The sequence below is a fragment of the Leptidea sinapis genome, chromosome 5 (assembly GCF_905404315.1).
Source record: "Leptidea sinapis chromosome 5, ilLepSina1.1, whole genome shotgun sequence".
Taxonomy (NCBI): Eukaryota; Metazoa; Arthropoda; class Insecta; order Lepidoptera; family Pieridae; genus Leptidea; species Leptidea sinapis.
Genome location: NC_066269.1, coordinates 5,808,973 through 5,832,352, shown reverse-complemented (window position 1 = coordinate 5,832,352; position 23,380 = coordinate 5,808,973). Strand labels below are relative to the sequence as shown.

At 36.4% G+C, this 23,380-nt stretch overlaps 1 protein-coding gene across 3 annotated transcripts in view; it reads right to left on the bottom strand.

Moving 5' to 3' along the window:
- LOC126964495 (origin recognition complex subunit 3) overlaps window positions 1-2,034 on the bottom strand; it is a 37,533-nt gene extending 35,499 nt beyond the window's left edge. Inside the window, exon 1 of one of the 3 annotated variants that reach the window (XM_050807652.1) lies at window positions 1,829-2,034. In XM_050807652.1, coding sequence (XP_050663609.1) covers window positions 1,829-1,888 — 60 coding nt within the window. In that variant the 5' untranslated portion in view covers window positions 1,889-2,034. The remainder of the gene's footprint in view (window positions 1-1,828) is intronic. The other 2 variants (XM_050807653.1, XM_050807655.1) reach the window with 2 other exon arrangements.
- Window positions 2,035-23,380: the final 21,346 nt, after the last annotated feature.

Sequence of the window (23,380 nt, the reverse complement as noted above, 5' to 3'; positions counted from 1 at the left end):
TCATTAAGAGAAAAATTTAAAGAAATATACATTTTGACTGTTGCTTCTCAATACATTTTTGATAATGTTTTGTATGTTCATAAGCACATTGAATAATTTTCTAAAAACTGTGACATTCATAATGTTAACACGAGGAACAAACATAAACTTGTTATGCCTACTACTCGGTTGGGTCGAGTTATTAAGTCTTTTGTTGGGCGATGTATATGCTTCTACAATATGATCCCAGAAAATGTACAAAACAAACGTGTTACGAAATTTAAAAGAATTGTTAAAAAACGTTTGTGTGGGAAAGGTTATTATAGCATAAACTATTTTCTTAATGACACCACGGACTGGGATTAAAGCGAACACCCTCAGGCTCTTTAATTATTAATGTTTATTGTACGATATTACATTGTAATCCATATTTTATATAAAAAAAGCCCGCTGAGTTTCTTGCGCCCATTCTTCTCAGGTCTGAGGCAGTCTCTTTTGAATGGGTGGTAGATTTTGACGTTCAATAAGTGATTATAAATCCTATTTTGAATAAAAATATTTGAATTTTAATTTGAATATGACAAATACTGTCTTTGACTCACTACATCTGCAGTCCCCCTGATAACGAGATATGGAAAGGTCTTGAAACGTCGGGCTATCTAAAATAAAAATGTAACTTTTACGCAAACACCTAATGTAAAACCGTTACAATTACACGCGTTTTAATCCTTTAAAAGTGTTTTATTTAAATTTAGTTTTAGTTTTCGAATAGTAAGAGGAATACATTAGTGGCCGCTATCACAAATTGTGTGAAATCGCAAACAAAAACTCCATGTAAGCAAGAAGTATATATACTAGCTCTTAAAATTGGAATATTGATTAGATAAAAAAGAACATACCGACGAACCGAGTACCTTTTTAAAATCGGTTAAAAAATAAATATTTACAATACATTTTATTTTTTAGAATTGTTTTCAGTTTTTCGGAACGTCTTGACAAAAAAACAAATTATAATTGTCAAAGAGTATGTAAATACTTGTAATTGTAAAATGCGTGCGGCTATTAGGTATCTGAGTTTGATTTCAGTGCGACGCAAGTTAATACTCTAGGTGCACATGATGCACCATATTCTATAGATGACTATTTCAGTGCGACACAAGTTAATACTCTAGGTGCACATGTTGCACCATATTCTATAGATGACTATTTCAGTGCGACACAAGTTAAAACTCTAGGTGCACATGTTGCACCATATTCTATAGATGACTATTTCAGTGCGACACAAGTTAATACTCTAGGTGTACATATTGCACCATATTCTATAGATGACTATTTCAGTGCGACACAAGTTAATACTCTAGGTGCACATGTTGCACCATATTCTATAGATGACTATTTCAGTGCGACACAAGTTAATACTCTAGGTGCACATGTTGCACCATATTCTATAGATGACTATTTCAGTGCGACACAAGTTAATACTCTAGGTGCACATGTTGCACCATATTCTATAGATGACTATTTCAGTGCGACACAAGTTAATACTCTAGGTGCACATGTTGCACCATATTCTATAGATGACTATTTCAGTGCGACACAAGTTAATACTCTAGGTGCACATGTTGCACCATATTCTATAGATGAACATTTCAGTGCGACACAAGTTAATACTCTAGGTGCACATGTTGCACCATATTCTATAGATGACTATTTCAGTGCGACACAAGTTAAAACTCTAGGTGCACATGTTGCACCATATTCTATAGATGAACATTTCAGTGCGACACAAGTTAATACTCTAGGTGCACATGTTGCACCGTTAATGATAAAATAATCTATTATAACTTACTTTAGACATGGAAACAGAAGGATCCATTTCCTCATCCTGGAGGTTATTGGTGCTAATCATTATCTTAGTATGACTCGATGTACCTATTAAAAAAAACCCTCACAATCTGAAAATCACACAATCTCTTCAACTTTTCTAAACTCCAACATCATAAATTTTACACATGAGTTAAATTTCTGTGGTTATAATATATTCAAAAACTTAACACACATGAACAACAGATGTTAAAGATAATATTTAGGATAAACTTGAATAATAAATCGTACTATGGTAACAAGTTTTTGCACTTTGCTCGCGAAATTGCAATGCAAAGTAGAATATTCGAATTTTGAAATTTGAATCATGAATTTGTTTATATTTTGACGTTTGAAACTTAAAAATATTTTTAATGTGGCTCTTGCGGAAGGGTCGCCATAATTAAGTCTTGCCAGCACTAAGTATTGCTAGTACAGTATTAGGTACAGTACAGTAAAGATGAATTTTAAAGATGTATGGTAGTAATTTAATGCTCGGCGTCTAAATACTTAAAATGTGCTTTTTTTAATTTTATGAAATACATAATAATATAGTGTTAAATAACCTAGAAAATTACATGAAGAATAATTGAATACAATATTAGGGCTTATGGTATGAAATTGCCGATTTGTACTTAAAAATTGAATTTCGTTTTTTTTTATTTTAGGTATCAAAATAAATTACCATTATTATCTATACATTTCTGCCATCTAATAGGAAGGTCGTTTATGTCTTTGCGATAGAACTGTGGTGATCTAACTATTCTATCTAGACAAACTGTGTGAAAGCTTTGCCTCCTGAGAAGAAAACTTTTAATCACGTAGAAAACTGTCTAAATCACGAAAAAAATGGTTATCCGTTGGAGCAAGGTCTGGCGAATACGGAGGGTGACGAATGGTTTCTAATTGCAGTTCCTGTAGAGTTAAAACTGTTTCTAGTGCTGTATGAGGTCTCGCGTTATCATGGAGCAATAATGGAAGATTGATTCATGAGTCGGGGCTGTTTTACTGCTAGTTTTGCCATCATTGTGCGGAGTTCGGCACAGTAGACGTCCGCCGTTATTGCTTGACCAGATTGGAAAACCTATAGTGAATTACACCATGCTGAGACCACCAACAACCAACACCAACAGTTACCATTACCTTTTTATTGGTAAGCGTTGCTTTAGGGCACTGTTGCGGCTTTTGATATTTCACTTACGGTCATCCTAAATAATCCACTTTTCATCGGATTTCACAATTTGATCCAATATTCCTTCATTTCTGTATCCATTCAACGAGGCAACACAAGTTTCAACACGCCCTTTTTTTTGCAGATCAGTCAAATCATGAGTCACCCATTTTTCATATTTTTTATTTTATTGATTTGACGCATAGATTGACTCCGCATAATTGATTGTTGGTAAAGTAACAGTAAACGATGCCGCTTATTCCTGGTTCGTTTGGCTCTGATTGGCTTCCACCATCTCTTTCAATTCATTGATATTCACTTGTGTGGGCAGTCTTCTACGTGGTTCGTTCTTAAATTCAATATTTCCATCACGAAAGCGTTTAAAATAATCTTGATTTGTTTATTTATTGATTTTGATAAGTTCGAAGAATCAAAAGTTTTCGGTCTGAAAACGACATTCCTATTTTGAATACATCGAATAAAATAAGGATTCTGATTCATGTCCAATGAGTATAATATTTAAATAAGCAAGTTTATTCAACATCTTTATGCAACTTTTAATGTAGGTTAAAACGTCTGAGGACTTAATATATTTTGTGTATTATTATGAATTTTTGTATTTTTTCTTCTCCGTATAGGCTCTACTATTATTGAATTTGGACTTTTGATTTTTAGATCCATTGTATCTCAGTATTTTGAGAAAAGTTATTATAAACACTTGGAATATTGAACGTGTGAGATTAGGGTGAATGTATATTAGGAATTTTGAACCATTCAGAGTTATGAAAATTGGTATTTCGAAATTCGTATTTGTGTCTGACGAATTTTTCGTATTTATGTAGTAAGTACCATATCAGTTGTTATTATATCTTAAATCAAAATTAAATTAATTTCATTTTTAAAAAATTGCGAGCTACATATCTATTTTAGGCTAAGACGCATTTATAATTCAGTATGAATTCCACTGTTTAAAATAAAATAGTGTGTGTATACATACACTTCTTTGGCGTAGGTAACAAAATAATCCTTAAAATTATTTATTCGTCGTGCTATTCTACGTTTGTAGAAAGAACTATATTGTAAAAAACGTGAAATAAATTTTTGAATGAATAATTAAATTAGAATAAAATAATTAAGAATAACGAATACGAATGGTCAAAGAAGTTTATCTTCAATAACATCAAAAAGGTACTGTAAACGTCACTATGTTTTGCTTTTATGTCAATGTAATTTTGCATTTATAAACCTATTTAAATATGATTTAAATATTCGTTTATTGTACTTTGGTTCGATTTGACCTTGTTACCAATGCTCTAAAATCTAAATAAATAAAATAATCAATCAATGTAATTTGTCAGATATGTGTCAAATTTCAATAATTGTTACTTGTCAATTATTTATATATAAATAATAATCTGCAAGATAATATTGTCGCGTAGCAATGCTTCGGCCTACATGAAGAGAGATGACGTACCGGACGTTTTTTTCCGGTTAGGGTACCCCTCCGCATCGTCCCATAAGGAACGAAGTTCCTTATGGGACGATGGTCGCTCTGATGGACGATGGGCGCTCTGAGGTGGAAGTGGATCTGGAGTGGAAAAGAGGGGGTGTTTAATCTTCATTTTACTACCATAGACGGGACGTGACAGCAAACCCACTACACTCACACAGATGAAGGACCTTCGGGTAGAGCCATTAATAAAACTAATTATAAATTTTATAATTTACGTTAATCGGTTTAAATCGATTCGGCGGTTACAGTGTATCTGGGATATAAAAAGGTCACCAAATTTCGTGATAATATTTTTTTTTTGTAAAAGATTAAAATAAAAACCAAAACTTGGTTACTTGAATTTTTCACATAAATTATGAGGTTATGTGAAAAGAGTTTACAAACAAAAGTTGTAGATCTTTTTATTACCTACAACTTTGCTATTGAACTTTTTTCTTTAGGACTTGTAGTTTAGCCGGAAATCGATAATCAAATTAAATTCATTTACCCTTCACCTGTAAAGGCTTAGGATAGTGTCAATATTCTAAGTGTAAATGTATAAATTGTCTGACGAACGTTTGCCTTTTCGTGAATATGATATAATATGTACTTTATTTTTCATTAATGAGTTTTAGCGTGTATACCTAGCGGTGCCTAAAATTTCGATAAAACTTACTGTTTCCAAGAATTTATAGGATACAATTTTGTAGCTAATTTTGTGATCTACAATTCTTGTCTTTGCTATATTTCATTTCCAAGAATAATATAATAAAGAACATTTTTGTAATTACTAATTTTATGATCTGCAATTCTTGTCTGAGCTATATTTTATATAAAAAAAGATTGTAACTCCTTTAACTTTTAGTACAGCGATATCTTACAAATACATAGTAAAAATGTTATAAGGAACATTTTTTTAGATAACTTTATGATCCAATATTTTTGTCCGTGCTATTTTTTCGATAAAGCTTACCGTTTCCAAGTAAAATTGAAAAAATATAAATTTTCGACATTGACTTTAAATAACTTCCTTAGCAACCACGGTAAGATTAGGGGCTTCTTCCACATTAGTTCTTATATATAAATTGCCTGACTATGTATATAATCGTATTTGGAAATGTGTGCATATCATGAATATTGTTATAACAGCGTACACCTTTCTATAAGGCTAGCAACGCTCTTGTGATTCCTCTGGTGTTGCAACAGAATGTGGGCGGCGGTGATCACTTAACATCAGGTTCTTCTCTTCCATGACAAATTACCAATATCTTATAAGTAATTAAATAATACGGCATGAAATTGAGAAAATTAAAAATAACATTTCTGCAACAATTTTTAACCTTATTTATTTTAAAAATGTGTGCAAAATTAAATTCGAATGTTTAACGTTGCAACTAGATTATTGAAGAGACCTGTAATAACACCATTATTATTGCTTCGTCACTCACTTCCGTAGTAATTGTTCGGTTGCCGACACAATCTGTTAAAATCAGTGAAAGCCATTATAGTATTAAAATTTTATGGCTTTAGTTTTAGTTTTCGAATATTTGGAGGAATACATTAGTGGCCGCTATCGCAAATTGTGTGAAATCGCAAACAAAACTCCAGGGAACCGAGAAGTAAATACTGGCTCTTAAAACTGGAATAATGATTAGATAAAAAAGAAGATACTGACGAATTGAGTACCTCCTCCTTTTTAAAATCGGTTAAAAAAGAAATATTTAGATTACATTTTGTTTTTTAGAATTTTTTTCAGTTTTTCGGAACGTCTTGACAAAAAAAATTATAAGTGTCAAAGAGGATGTAAATACTTGTAATTGTAAAATGCGTGTGGCTATTAGGTATTTGAGTTTGATTTCAGTGCAACATAAGTTACTACTCTAGGTGCACGTGTTGCACCATATTCTATAGATGAACATTTCAGTGCGACACAAGTTAATGCTTTAGGTACACATGATGCACCATATTCTATAGATGACTATTTCAGTGCGACACAAGTTAATACTCTAGGTGCACATGTTGCACCATATTCTATAGATGACTATTTCAGTGCGACACAAGTTAATACTCTAGGTGCACATGTTGCACCATATTCTATAGATGACTATTTCAGTGCGACACAAGTTAATACTCTAGGTGCACATGTTGCACCATATTCTATAGATGACTATTTCAGAGCGACGCAAGTTAATACTCTAGGTGCACATGTTGCACCATATTCTATAGATGACTATTTCAGTGCGATACAAGTTAATACTCTAGGTGCACATGTTGCACCATATTCTATAGATGACTATTTCAGTGCGACACAAGTTAATACTCTAGGTGCACATGTTGCACCATATTCTATAGATGACTATTTCAGTGCGACACAAGTTAATACTCTAGGTGCACATGTTGCACCATATTCTATAGATGACTATTTCAGTGCGACACAAGTTAATACTCTAGGTGTACATGTTGCACCATATTCTATAGATGACTATTTCAGTGCGACACAAGTTAATACTTTAGGTGTACATGTTGCACCATATTCTATAGATGACTATTTCAGTGCGACACAAGTTAATACTCTAGGTGCACATGTTGCACCATATTCTATAGATGACTATTTCAGTGCGGCACAAGTTAATACTCTAGGTGCACATGTTGCACCATATTCTATAGTTGAACATTTTTACCCCGAATCTAAACGTGGGTCGTCTTACCCACCAGTTTAATCTTAAGATAACACAAGTTTTTGCGTTCGCCATTAAAAAGATTACATTTTTCGTATCCCCCCGACATAGGCGTATTCGGCGTTGATATCCTGTATAAGCAGGATAACGTCAGGCGATGATATAATTGACTGTAATCCTGACATTGAGAACGGTGCGTGAGTGCGTGATCGTGGGTCGCGGGCTTATAAAAGATAAGCAGCGCCGCTACGAAGCTTCTGATCAAAGTGAACACTGTCAATAGAGCGAGACGAGTATAGTTCACGTCGTGGTCGAGCCCTGTAGGGCACAACTCTATGAAGCGTAGGTCTAACTGGTCCAGGTACAACCTGATATCATCTCGAACCAGTAACTCAACTGTCAACTGTGAACGGTAGGATTGAGGGCGTGCTACGGTGCTGGAGCTCCATTTTTTAGTCTGTCACAGGGAGAGCTACGCAGAGCTGTTAAATTTGATTCCAGGTGCAGCATTGATCTACACGCCAACACTTGATTAGCATCCTCCCCCCTAGGGGGGATGTTCTTCCACAGTGCTGCCCTCAAGCAACATCATCAACCAGACTATGGAACGAATGTTCTTCGTAAGGATTTTAAGTCGACATGACACGAGTACCTCAATAGTATATATTCAATATAATCCTTTCGACAAACTGGAAGGGCGGCATGGGTTGTGAATAATGAGACATTAGAATATTTTCTTCTTTTGTGATAATTATTATTGATTTCTTCTCTTTATGTGAAATATTTGTATGCTAAATAACGCGCAAGACTTGGAGAGCTAAATGTACAACACCTTTAATTAAATTAATGTATATTTTTATTTACATCGTCATAAAGTAGAGATTTAATGAATAAAAAGCCCACCATAACGTCGTAAATTTAGGTGAATCATATATCCGGATAGCATATAAAAGTTTCAGTTGAGTTTCGTTAAACTGCAAAGCTGTGGAATGAGCTTCCTTGTGCGGTGTTTCCGGGACGATACGAATGGGTACCTTCAAAAAAAGCGCGTACACCTTCCTTAAAGGCTGGCAACGCTCCTGTGATTCCTCTGGTGTTGCGGGAGATTGTGGGCGGCGGTGATCAATTAACAACAGGTGACCCGTACGCTCGTTTGTCCTCCTATTCCATAAAAAAAAAGCTGCTCCTAAGAATTGAAGAGTTCCGTTACTTTGTCATGGATCCATTAGTCAGAACCTCCCCAATCTCTCATCAAACTACCCTGAAGTATATACTGTCCAAAAAAAGATTTATCGAAATCGTGATATTGAGTTATGTGTCCACTTGTCGCGCAGTTACAATGAAAATTTAAGACTTTTTTGGTTTTCTCATGGATGCTTTTGTCAGATCTAGATCAATATTTAGATTTTTCGATTTCTATCACTTTCAAAGAGCTTCAGCACTGGTCTATTATAACAAGATTCATTTATTTATATAAGTTACCTTAGGTTTCAATTGTTCAAAATAAATTCTCGCAGAGCATGTCAACAACTATCATAACACGTAGGTCACACTAAAATATTATGTTTATTGCTTTTCAAATTCTCTCCTTAACATTTTAAACATTTTTTTCATGTGATCGAACCATTTTTAAAACAGGAGGACCACAGATCTGAAGGCATGTTTTTAACGTGCTGATTGAACGCTATTACTGCCTCTTCGGAATTGGGAAAAGTGAAACCTCTCATCAAATCTTTGATTTTGGGGAAAAAACAGAAATCACAGGATACAAGGTCGGGGCTATGTGCAGAATGGGTGACGAGTTGTACTTTTTAGGAAGCTAAAAATGAATAATAATGTTTTGTAGGCACGGCCATGTGAAGAAGTTGCCACGTTGTCATGATGTAGGAGAACGCGGCTTTTTGGTCGTCTTTCGCGAACTTTTTTTTAATCTTCGGCTTTTTTGATATTCAAGTGAAATCGTGCAGATAGGACCCGTAGCTGAGCAAAAAATGCGATCATTTTTTGGCCTGTTCTCATTTTCAAACACCCATTCAAAAGATTGCTTTTTTCCGTGTTCAAAACAATAAATCCACGTTTCGTCTGCTGTGACAATGTCATAAATAGCATTAGAATGTCCGTGGTCGTACTTCATAAGCACCTGTGAGCACCATGCCACGCGAGCCCGCTTCCTCTCCGCTGTCAGTTCATGAGGGATTTAACGACAACAAAGTTTTCGAACTTTCAATTCTTCGTGTAAAATTTTCTGAATTTGGCTCATACCGATCCCCAATAGTCCTCGAATTGTCTCATAGGTAATCCGTGGGTTTTTTTCAATTAGCCGCTTAACAGTAACCACATTATTTTCGTCGACGGCAGTTTAAGGCCGTCCTTCACGAAGTTCGTCATGTAAAGAAACCCGACCTCTCTCAAATTCAGCAAACCATCTTCTCACGGTGCTCAAGCAAGGTGCTCTCTCCCAAAAGCATTTTGAAGACGAGCGGCACAGTCTTGCGGAGAGAGAGATTGACAAATGATTTCCTGCCCATTGTTATTTTATTACTAAGAAGGTTGCAACGTTTCAAAAAAATATAACATTCGAAATTCAAATAGTTCCTATTAGCTAGAAGTGCATAATTTTTAGTGTGCCCCATGTATTATTCAGAAACATATTGATGCTACACAACGGGTGGAGTCAACAAGTTATCAAATACGACCCGCTAGCGATCGCGTTACCAACGGCTCCCGTGACGCCTGTTATTAAATGCTGATTAATGGGTTTGCGGGATCCCTTCGAGGGGCGACTCAGATAGTAAGAGGGATGTTTATTGAGTGTAGTCCGCAATATATGTAGATATATTGCATCATTTATTGATAATGAAGTTAGAAATTAAATATGAGACGTCAACGAAACGTCGGGAAAAACAAATAGAGAATTCCCCACCAAATAATAATAACGGTTTACGGCAGAACACAGGCGCTACTAGGTCCCCACGTGGTCGGCATCAGCTCACAGAAGGTTCCCGCTATATCAAAGTCTCACAATATATGACCACGTTGACATACACAAACTGTAAACACGAGCGACGGAGCTGCTCCAGGAACGGTCGACATATCGTATCTTATCCCGCCGACCCGGCCGGCCGGAACCGCCGCAAATGCTACGTACCGCAATTTTTAAATCTGTAATATCTTCGAAAACATTCATTTAAATCATATGCTGTAAAGGGCCATATAGATCTATATTAAATCAACAATGTATTTAAGGTATTTAATTTGATAAGGATTAATGCTGTATTGGTAAAAATCGCTTCGAAAATTAGCCATTATTTATCGTAAAAAATAAATGACAAAATAATGTTATTGTGGGATATCCATAAGAGATAGACATATACCATACCGGAGTTTTCTGTAGACCTTTACAATGTGTACAATACTTAGTACATTAATTTGATAAATCTCGTAGGGTTCAGCCTGCGTTTGCAATGTAAGCTGAAAAAATGTAATTATTTATCACATCACATTAGTAACCTCAAAAATAACAATATTTATCCACTATTTAATGAATGTTATTATACATATAAACCTTCCTCTTCAATCACTCTATCTAATAAAAAAAACCGCATCAAAATCGGTTGCGTAGTTTTAAAGATTTAAGCATGGATATAGGGAAGAGCATGAAGGAGTAACAACCAAATAAACACACACACTCTTGGTGAGTTCACAATACTAATATAAACTGTACAATGTACAATAATTATTATTACATCTCGCAATTTTAATTCTGTTTGTGAATAATTTTTCACCCTCGCCACGCGATACTTAATCCGTGAGATTAATGAATAATTATTGTTGTGGGTGGACCGTCACCATCACAACACGGTCCGGTTTTAATTAATCTCGCTCCGACGTGACGCGACGTGACGCCACGTCACGTGACACTTTTATACTCCAATTGTAAATTTCATTTAAATTGAATTCGTAATGAGGTGATACAATATTTGTGTCGAAAACTGTACACGTCTGCCGTTGTTGCATCACGTGGCGTTTCAGTTTTATTCATCAAGAATTAAAAAAAAAAACAAATTGTTCATTTCATATAATTTTATATTATATGTATAGGATAAAATAAATATATATTGTTCTAAAAATCTGAACAAGACTGGCTCACAAGTGATAGAAATTCAACAATATTGAAGTCATTAATCATTATATTATATCACTGGATCGCGAGCTCGTTCTCAAATGATGTTTAATTTTGAAATGTAATAGCAGCGATCGTTACTTAAACGCATCGAAACGCAACTATATTTATTGAAATTTAATTGAAAACAAAGTATATGTATTTTGTGTAAAAGGACGTAGACAAACTGATTTATGTGTATTACATACTAGCTGACCCTACAGACTCCTCCTCCTCGCGTCGTTTTCCTCATTGCTGAGGGACGTGACTCCCCGCTGCATCAGTTTCTCCCGTACGATTCCCCTCCATCTGCTGCGATCCTTAGCCTTATGAAGGGCATCATGGAGGTTGATGTTTAGAGCACATCGTATTTGGTCCGACCATCTCGTGGGACTGCGTCCTCTGGGACGCCTGCCATCTACCTTGCCTGTCACCATCAGCTGTTCTGTTCCTAATATCCCTTAAAAACCCTTGCGGGTGGAACTTCGTAAAATCCGTTATTAGCTTGGTATTTCCCGCCGCAATGGCAAGCGTCCTTATTGAATAACGCTGGTGGATTTGGCACGGGGAAGGGCGCTGGTGTGGGACGCGACTTGCGTCGACACTCTGGCTCCGTCTCATGTCCAAGTTACGTCAGTTTGTGCTGGGGCTGCTGCTTCAATTGCCAAAAATAGTAAACGTCGGAAATATGTCGGAATCAGTAAGTCTTACTTATACCTTTGTGCCGTTTGGTGTCGAAACACGTTTTGGGCCCGTGGGGCCCAAAGTCGCGAAGAATGTAAAAAGTACTCAATCTACGGGCTACGGGAAACCCAAGCGCTGACAGCAGCTATTCAGTCATTTCAAGGGGACTGCGAGATCTGGAAATCTCTCGCCTTGTCTGGCATTTCTTTACGCTGTGGTTTTCAAGAAACATTCTTCCTTGTACAACCAAACTATGGAATGATCTTGGCGGTGTTTCCAGAAGGATTCGAAGTGGGTATCTCCCAAAAAATCATGTACACCCTTGTAAGAGGTTACTTTTGACGAACATGTGGATGGAGGTGGTCTGGTGACCCGGGCGATCGTTTGACCTCCTCTACCTCACACAGAGTAAATAATCTCGGTTCAGTACTATTGGAGTCTTACTTGTCTTCGCGGACAAACAACGTGACACGTGATTTGTATAATAATTAATATATGTACAAATAAGCCGTACTAATCATATACTTCATTGTTTTAAGTATTACCTTTGATAAATGCGAGTGTTACACATTTAAATTGAATACTTTTAAAAGGTTTAAAACGCGTGTTATTATAGATGTACTTTATATTAGAAGTTACATTTTTATTCTTATTTTATTCAACCCGAAGTTTTCTGACCTTTGCAGAGCTCGCTTTCAAGGGGACTGTGGTTGAGTGAAGTCGAGATTTTATATGTCATAGATTATTTATTATGTCATAGTTGTAGTAGTTGAGAATCTAACGATTTACTCACAATTAATTACACGCGTATTATTCCTTGAATTTTTTTTAAATCTATTTATATTTAATTATGTAATTAAAACATTAATGCCTCAGGGGTTTCAAATAATAGATTGAGGAATTGATCATATTTTTATTTATAGATGCTACGTATAACGTACCTTGGACACGTTGTTTACTATCTCATCGTAGCGCGTAGCTAGCTGACGGCTCCCACAATAGCTACGACACTACTACGAGCTACAACAGGCAGTGATGCCTCTGATGCTTCTGTCAATCGTGGGGCGTTGTGTCCGACTAGATACGTTTTTTCTATGGAAAAAGGAGGATACCCTGTTGTTAAGTGATCACCACAACCCACATTCTCTTACAACACCAGAGGAATCACAGGAGCGTTGCTGGCCTTTCAGGAAGATGTAAGTGCATTTTTGAAGGTATGTCGTATCGTCTCGGAAACACCGCTCAAGCACAATGAGCTTCATTCTACAGCTTTGTAGTACGTGGAAGAAAGCTCCTTGAAAAGCGCACAGTGGAGGACCGTCACACATCCAGATGGTGGGGACGATATCCTAATTTGTGGCGTGTCGTGCGAAGGTAGAATTCGCTGGCAGATGCTAAGCGATGCTAAATACGTAATCGGTAAAAATTTGGTCAAACAGTGGCCGGGGTGGGACGGCGACGTGACGCTAGCTAGAAGGCGTCGTGCGGCGACAAATTCACATGGAGGACGTGGTGATCTCGATAGCATCACGTCAGCCCACGTTTCGCATCCGGTTTCGCGATTTCTAGACCATTTCCAAAGATGAAGACTACCGATCCAGACATGGAACCGGTCCAGCTGTTAGGAGGTATTCACTTACATACACATGAGCAGGAGGATTATATTATATTGACGGAATTGAGAATCTAAACCAATCTCAAATTCACTGGAACACACAAAAATATCATCAAAATTGGTCCAGCCGGTAAAGAGGCAACAGACGCACAAAAGAAATATATATATTAAGACTAGCTGAACCAGCAAACGTTGTATTGCCGATATTAAAATCGCGATACAAAAGTAACTGTTGATCGTAGATGGGTGAAAATTTGAAGTTGTGTGTATTTTTAATGCTGACTCATAATCAAACAAATTTAAAAAAAATGTCAAAAAAATTAAAAATAAAATTTGGCGTGGACCTCCCTTAACATTTAGGGGGATGAAAAATAGATTTTGTCCGATTCTCAGACCTAACCAATATGCACTCAAAATTTAATGAGATTCGGTCAAGCCGTTTAGAGGGAGTTTAACTACAAACGCCGCGACATGAGAATTTTATATATTAGATGTGGCCTCGAATCATAGCTTTTCCCGTACATTTTGTAAAATAATGCAACACTAGCGTCCCGCCAGCGTTGCGCTGTTGTTCCACTCCGTCCGCTCATGGACCAACGTTTAAGTAGTACGCTGTCAGTATGTTATGACTCCGCTGCGTCTGTTGTGAAGCCTAGAGTCCATCCTGATGGACTTTGGTAACTCAAGTTTTCTAGATTTATTTATTTAAGAACTACCAACAGAATTACATGAGATACATTAACATGAAACAAGTCTTAGGTGCTACGGATACATATAATTACATTTATAGGCAGTAACAGCATTTACATAAATGCAAGTCGTACAAAAGGTTAAAATTTACATAATAAGTTAATGCAAAATAAAGTTACATAAATATTAAATTTATCTAATGCAAGGTATATAAGAAATAAAAATACAAGAATAAAAAAAATATCCTCATCTTAATATCTATGTGACACATACGAGTACTGCTGCAGAATCGAGTGTTTTAATTAATTTATCTTTAAATTTTGTTATATTATCGCTGAATAGATCGACGGACTTAGCTCTAATAATAAATTCATTGTTTAGTCTACATAATCCGGGTATTAGGGAATGATGACTGAGATTGGTACTGTGAGTTGGGTGCGGAAAAAGTAAAATAGGATAGGACCGTGGAGTACGGAGGGGAACCTTGTTTCATATTTGACTCAAAATATCCGTGTTTTTTGTAATGCCGTAAGGAGCTTAATTAAATATCATATCATGTATTTTCCGTCAGTTTAATTTAGATTCTAGAAGCAAGGGTATAGTTTTACAAATCTCAAACATCCTGCAACAATAGCTTCACATGCAAATACAAAATACTTAACGTGCCTTAACGCGTATTCGTAGAACAACAGTGAAATTACTCTAGAATATATTTGCATTTTTATTAACAGTGTCGTACGGTGAGGCGACACTTAGTTGCAGTAAATTTAGAGCACAAATTTTTGCCCAGTATCCTATTTTATATTATCAAATTCAATTAATCTGTATCCAGATAGGATTATAAATAATTGTAGTATGTATTGTAGGGAATAGGAGTTCCTTCAACTCCTGATTTCATCTTCAAAACTATATTTTTATATTAACAGGACCAATCTGAAAATAAATTCCAAATTGGCTTATAAGTGACAGACATCTGTGATAAGCTTAAAAAAATAATTTACTTTCAATTTTGTTTTGTGTGTCCTGTCACAGGATGCCGGCTAGATTATGGGTACCACAACGGTGCCTATTTCTGCCGTGAAGCAGTAGCTAGCGAAATTACTGGACAAATGAGACTTAACATCTTATGGCTCAAGGTGATGAGCGCAATTGTAGTGCCGCTCAGAATTTCTGGGTCTTTCATGAATCCGTCACTGCATTGTAACGGGCATGGCGTATCTCTTTATTGATTATAAGAAGGCCTTTGACACCCTGGAAAAAGACGTCTTATTAATGGCAATGAAAGAGTGTGGCATTGAGGGCTCGACTAATAACTGGTTCCGTCATTTAATTAACTGTTAATACCTATCAGACCGAACAATACGCACGTGTATTGACGGGACTGTGGGTGACGAGTGTCAGGTAACCTTAGGAGTACCGACTGGCTCGATATATGGTACAGTGGGCTATTTAATGCTTGTTAATAGTGCAGTTAATGTGATTAAGACATGTCGAGTATTTATGTATGCAGATCACATGTGCTCGCTATACGCGTCTAACGACGTGAAAGAGGCGCGTGATAATATCCAAATAGATTTTGAAAGCCTAACTGAATGGGCACACGATAATGGCATTATTATTAATATGGAGAAAACAAAATGCATGCATATTTACTCGCCATATAACAGACGCGCTAACAATCTGACAGTCCAATACAAGGATATAGGTATAGTGGGGCATAGCTACGACTGCCTACACAGAGATAAATATGCGTGCGCATGTGGCTATCTTCAATATGTAGAAAATTATAAGTATTTGGGATTGCATATCGATTGTGATTTCAATTTCAAAACACATGTGACAGCGGTATGCAATAAACTACGATCGGTTCTAGGGCAGTTCTATCATCGAGCCCGTGCTGAACAAACATACAAAACTGGTAGTATATTATGCACTAGCTGATTCAGTCTTAAGCTATGGTCTAAATATTTACGGTAAAACGTTTAAGACTTACTTAAACGAGATTGAAAAAATTCAAATTAGACTATTAAAACTAATAATTGTATATATAACTAATAAATATCGAATGATCGTTAACAAAGAGGTCAGTGACGCGCACGGGTCGCGTATGCTCCAGTGGGTCGCAACCGACTACGCTGTGGTAACATCACCAGCGCCTATAAGGCCGTAATAACGAAAGAAGCAAAAGCAAACAACACATACACGAGGTATCTGGGAGTTTCTACAGAGGGCAAGGGCGACTGAAGGACGAAATAAACCCCGCCCTACGATCGACTTGCAGTTGTAAGTCATTCACAGAGTACTGCCTCAGGATAAAGCGTTACATGCATTACCACATCTCACACACACACACACACACGCGCACACAGTTCTCGTTAGGCTCAAATCAATGTAAAACCAATATTGTGTATTGGTTTTAGTTTTAAGTATTACAAATCGGTGAAAACTGGACTCCTATTTCCTCTCCCTTCATTCCATACCATACCGCGAACCTAACCCAACACCCCTTTTATATTTATAATATACTAGCTGACCCGACAGACCTTGTTCTGTAGATAATAAAATACTGTTTTATAGGAATTTGCATTAATATTTCATAACATCAAGAATTATTTCGTAAAAAATGCTCCCTGTTGTTAGAATAAAATTGTTTCACAGTGGAACTGTCAAACCGTGCGTCACTAAATTCTCTCATAGAAATAATGTCCATACAAAACAAATATTGAAAATAAAAATAATTATGGGTCCCTAATCGAAATAAAAACTATCCTATCTCTCAAGTTGGACTAAACTACACTCCATGAAGTAATCCCCATTAAAATCCGTTTATTAGTTTAGGAGTGCATCGAGGACAAACAACGTCTCACGTTATTTATGTATATTAAAACTAGCTAACTCTACAGACGTTGTTCTGTAGATAATAAAGAAAAAAACTTATTCATAGGAATTTGCCAATAATATTTCAGAACATCAAGAATTATTTCGTAAAAAATGCTCCCTGTTGTTATAATGAAATTGTTTCACAGCGGAACTGTCAAACCGTGCGTCAATAAATTCTTTCACAGAAAATATGTCCATACAAAACCAATATTGGAAATAAAACTAATTATGGGTCACAAATCGAAATAAAACTATCCTATCTCTCAAGTTGGACTAAGCTGCACTCCATGAAGTTATCCCCATTTAAACCCGTAAGTATTTATTTACTTTAGTTTTAAGTTCTAGTCACTAGTCATAAGTTAGGTTAAGTAATAGCCAGGTTTGCCCGGTTTTATGGATTTTCCCCCACAAACCAAATGTATTAGTTTCCACTTCGTACGTTTTTACTTTTAGTTACGCATTACAAGGGGAAGGTAACAGCTATTACATTTCGCTTGTTTTAAATGAAATCTTAATGAATTATTGTATACTTTTCAGTTTTTGAAGTCGGTTATTTTAAGCGTAGTTTTTTTTTTAACTTTTAACTTTTTAGTGGTTGCAACAGGTTGTTTTGTAAACTACAGTAGGATTTTTTTAGATTACATCAGGTAAACTATAAGCTTTCGTTGCTTTTTATTGTCATATATTAAATATAATTTTGTAATGTAACTATGGGAATGCCTACGAAAGGTGCCGCGCGCCTTAAACAATATAAACCCCAAGAATCGGGAACGGAAAAAGGAATCAACTCCGGAAAAATGCTGATTGAAACTCGTATTTCAGGTTCATGTGAGATAATGAAAAATATTGTGAAGAACGTTTGTTAGATATTAATGACAGCAGTAGCCTGAGACCCACTTATCGGGACACGGGTTCACAATAATATATAATCTAAATGAAGAGTCCTAAAAATGCAGTACACAAATTATATCATCCACGTAAACAAAAATATTCATAAAATAAAAACTTCTGGGCCAAACTATATAATTTTTTTATAGGATGAAATGGCAAACATTCTGCATCTAATTAAAGATGAATCATGTAAATCAGATCATAAATCTCAGCGTAATCATGCATTAAAAAAAATCCAATCGAATTGCGAACCTCCTCCTTTTGAAGTCAGTTAAAAATGTAACAATTGTTTTATCGCAAGTTACCTACACTCGCCAGGTTCAGATTTCATTGTACAATTTTCGCGAGTAATTATTTATTATAGTTTGAACCTAAAAGGTAAGTACAATATGGTTTGAAAACCTATAATGCTTACTTAATAATATGTATCAAAACCATTTTTAAAGTAATTATTATATTGAGTGTTAATAACCTTGGTGTTCCAAGTTTCAAGTGACAGCGGATGCAAGATCTTATTCGATGTTAATTTAACTAATTCCTCACCGGCTGCTGCATTCCTGGAATAATATGTGCACATATACACATTTGTGTATACCATTAGCCTATTAGTAGGTTATGTATAAAATTAATGTATTAAATATAACATTAATTATAATAATTAATTATAACACACACACACACACAACTGAAAAGTGAAAGGTGTGCGTGAAATGATGCGCACCAAAAACGTTACTATCCCATTTGATGAGTAGGTTTTACTCTCCATAATATTTTTCTCATACCGTGCGCCTTATATGAAAATCGATTCTTAAGGAATAAATTCCAAAAATTACGAACAACATAGGTATATTATAACGATCAATTTATTATAAGGATTATTTTTCTCATGGAACTTTGAAACATCAATGAATGCAGGGCGTTCTATAAGATATTTTTATGATAATTATACATAAACTATTTATAATAATTGATGTAAAAGACCCTACGATTTGTTATAGTAACATTAATTATTACATATTAACTAACCTTAAATTTCTCTTAAATTCGCAAAAAGCATCTGGGCGATATATGTATCTATATGTTCATACAGCAGATATCAAATTTTCAGGCTGAGCGTCACTACAAGTGAAAAACAAAACGATAAAATATCAATCTACTAATCCTATGTGAAAATTCATAAAAAGAAACAAAGTTCCTAAGTTTGCTGAAAAGTAATTTAGATTAATAAAGTTGATACATTGTTGGGAGCTGTTCCATTATTTGAGAAATGAGAGAATATTCGCAGCCAAGAATTATTTTATGAAAGTTGCTCGATAATTACATCATTTAACTTTGTGAAGGTCCAGAGGGACGATTAACTTATTACAATCCATTGTTAACATCAAACAGAATATAATAAACCAATTATATCTTCAGTTGTAGGTGGTACTAATCCCTCCTTGCTCTTTTTTACAAAAATTATGCTTTATAACTGATTGATTCGTTATTATGAAATTAAAATGAAAATGATTTTATTTTTGAATAAAAACTGATACATTCACACAAAAAAGATAATGAAAATAAAGTATATGCTTAATCTTAATACTTAACTTATTTAATACCTAAGAATGAAAAAAATGCCGCTAAAAAACTAAATGTGGAACTGGTCTTCCAAAACTGGAGTCCACTCAGTTATAGTTGTGTCCATATATACATATTGAGCACAACACTGATTTTCAATGTAACCCCTATTGTTCTTCTTCTCCGTGACACTCTTGTCAGAGCGGTCGTGGTCATCACGAAGTGACATCTTTTGGGGTACATGTGATTCTCCCCACGAGCATTCGCCACTTTTCCCTGCTGGCCGTCAGTCTGGTACACTCGTTCAATGGACCGCCAACAGCAGACTTAATTGGTCGGTCCATTGCATGGTCGACCTTCCTCGCCCTCTGGTGTTCTCCGCTCTGTCCTGAACGACAAGGTGCTTAATAGACTCGCTCTCGCGCCGGGAGACGTGTCCGAAGAACTTAAGTACGCGTTATAACTGGATTCGTTATATTTGCAAGTAACTCCACTATGTTCCTTTACGGACTTAGATGCCGGGCTAGATTATGGGTACCACAACGGCGCCTATTTCTCGCCGTGAAGCAGTAATTTGTAAGCATTACTGTGTTTCGGTCTGATGGGCGACGTAGCTTTTATTAATTACTTGGCAAATGAGAGTTAACATCTTACGTCTCAAGGCGACGAGCGCAAATCTCGTGCAGTTCAGAATTTTTGAGTTTTTCAAGAATCCTGAGCGGCACTGCATTGTAATGGGTAGGGCTTATCAATTACCATCATCTGAATGTCCTGCTCGCCACGTCCCTTATTTTCATTAAAAAAAGACCAGTTCGTAGCAATATTAATACAAGTTACTTAGCTTGTACTTTAAGTTAAAATATAAATATTCTTTGCAACATTTTAAAGCTGGGTAACTACTACCCGATATATTGACTCACGGATATAAACTACATCAAATTTCATCAAACTTTTTAGATTAAACTAAATGAAACTGTCGAGGCTGTCAATTACTCATAAAAAATTTAGGAAAACAGTTAACTCAAGGACCATCCGTGCAACTTCCCGCTAAGCGCTTAAATTTTATTTAATCCGTCGTTTTTGAGCTTTTCCAGCTCAAAATTCTAATGAAAGTTTAAAAAATACTATTTTTTAAAATTTCAAACTGCAATAAGTTTTGAATGGATAAACCGATTTTTACGTGGTTTGTTGGTACAACGCAGTTTTTTGAGCGTTATAAAGGATCTTTTAGTTTTGATTAATCTAGGAACTAGGAATTTCGGAGAATATCCCTCGAATGAATCAACCGATTTCGACCGGATTAGCCATTTCAAAGTTAATCCAAAAAAAAACACATTTCTAGAAATTTTGTATAGTTAGTTTTTTTGAGAGTTTTCAAAATCTACCTCAATATAGTATAGCGGTGCATCTATATTCAAAAGTTATAGGACATTTACATATTTACACACACACACACACACACATTCGTACATAGTGACACACTCGCAAGAGTAGTTCTTGAAGGAAGAAGGGAAGCTAGGATCTCAGAACGTCGAGAAAAGAAAATAAAATCAATTTTATTTTTAAAATGTCGCGAGCTACTTATCTATAAAAGGTTAAGATACAGATATCAATAATTATTGTCAAGTTAATTATAATGTTAGTACTTTATTAATAAGATAATTCCAATTATTTAGTGAGCGTTATTGAAGATAGAATTTGTTATAAAAAAATAAACGTATGCCCATAATTAATTCAATTGAATATACGTGAAATGGAATTTATATGAATAAAAATGAACAAAACAGTTTTATGGTAAACGCACATACTTTTAACAAAGTATCAAAACATTATGGTCATACTAAACAATCTCGATATTGGTTGTCAAATTGTCGTTGACGTTTCATTAGAGGTAATAATAATACTTACCGACATATTACAGAGGTGTCTATGATAGTTGAGGCTCTTTATTTAATCTGCAATGCCTGCCGTTCAAAGATAATAGACGTTTATTAGGAACGTGAGTCGAATAAACAATAGTTTATGACGGCGCGGACGATGACGGCTTTTTTGAAGACCCCAAAGCGGGGCCCACATGTCAGGATCGGGCGTCAACACCCCATTTCGACTAAAAACCTTCTCTATTCTGATGGCTATAATAGAGAAGGCGGACGGGGGCCTTGGAGGCTAAAAATGTAGCTCACAGGCGCGGGGCGTCTCGGAAGGAGACTCAAACCACGGACCGCCTGCTCGCAAGACTATATGGAGAGAAGATCACTAACTATCTAATATATCTATTAGTCTACCATTAGACTAACTTAGTATCCATATACTAAGTTTGAAGAGACTTCGCACTCGCCCGCGAGTGGGTTCTCGAAATCTCGAGCAATTGTCAATTCCGTGGCCATCTGGAGGGCAAAGCCAAATTGGCTTCGAAGCTAGGCGTGATTAATAGAGCACGGCAATACTTCAAGCCAGTCCACATTCTAGCGCTCTGCAAAGCGCAGGTCCGGCCACACATGGAGTATTACTGTCATCTCTGGTCTGGCGCACCCCATTATCAGCTCAGCTCAGATCCATTTGACCGCGTGCAACGCAGAGCAGCTCTAATTGCCAGGGACCCAGTGCTCTGTAAACGGTTGGAACACTTGGCGTTGCGTAGAGACGTCGCTTCATTGTGTGTCTTCTATCGCATATATCACGGGGAGTGTTCCGAAGAGCTGTTTCACACCTGATTCCTGCCATCAAATTCCACCTTCGCAGGACACGCTACAAGTTAGGATATCATCCCCATGTGCGGTTCAATGGACCGCCAACAGCAGACTTAATTGGTCAGTCCATTGCAAGGTCGACCTTCCTCGCCCTCTGGTGCTCTCCACTCTGTCCTGAACGACAAGGTGCTTAATAGACTCGCTCTCGCGCCGGGAGACGTGTCCGAAGAACTTAAGTACGCGTTATAACTGGATTCGTTATATTTGCAAGCAACTCCACTATGTTCCTTTACGGACTTATATGCCGGGCTAGATTATGGGCACCACAACGGCGCCTATTTCTCGCCGTGAAGCAGTAATGTGTAAACATTACTGTGTTTCGGTCTGATGGGCGACGTAGCTTTTATTAATTACTTGGCAAATGAGACTTAACATCTTACGTCTCAAGGCGACGAGTGCAAATCTCGTGCAGTTCAGAATTTTTGAGTTTTTCAAGAATCCTGAGCGGCACTGCATTGTAATGGGTAGGGCTTATCAATTACTATCAATTACCAGCAGCTCTAATTGACGGGGACCCAGAGCTCTGTGAACGGTTGGAACACTTGGCGTTGCGTAGAGACGTCGCTTCATTGTGTGTCTTCTATCGCATATATCACGGGGAGTGTTCCGAAGAGATCAAATTCCACCTTCGCAGGACACGCTACAAGTTAGGATATCATCCCCACCATCTGCATGTGCGGTGATACTCCACAGTGCGGTTTTCAAGGAGCTTTCTTCCACGTAATACAAAGCTGTGGAACGAACTTCCTTGTACGGTGTTTTCGGCAACGCTCCTCTGATTCCTCTGGTGTTGCAAGAGAATGTCGTCGGCGGTGATCACTTAACACCAGATGACCCGTACGCTAGTTTGTCCTCATATTCCAATAAAAAAAAAATTAGTTCAACAGATATCTGACGACGAGCTCTCATTACAGGGACAAGTAGAAAATAACTTAATATAAATGCAATAAAATGAAACAAATAAG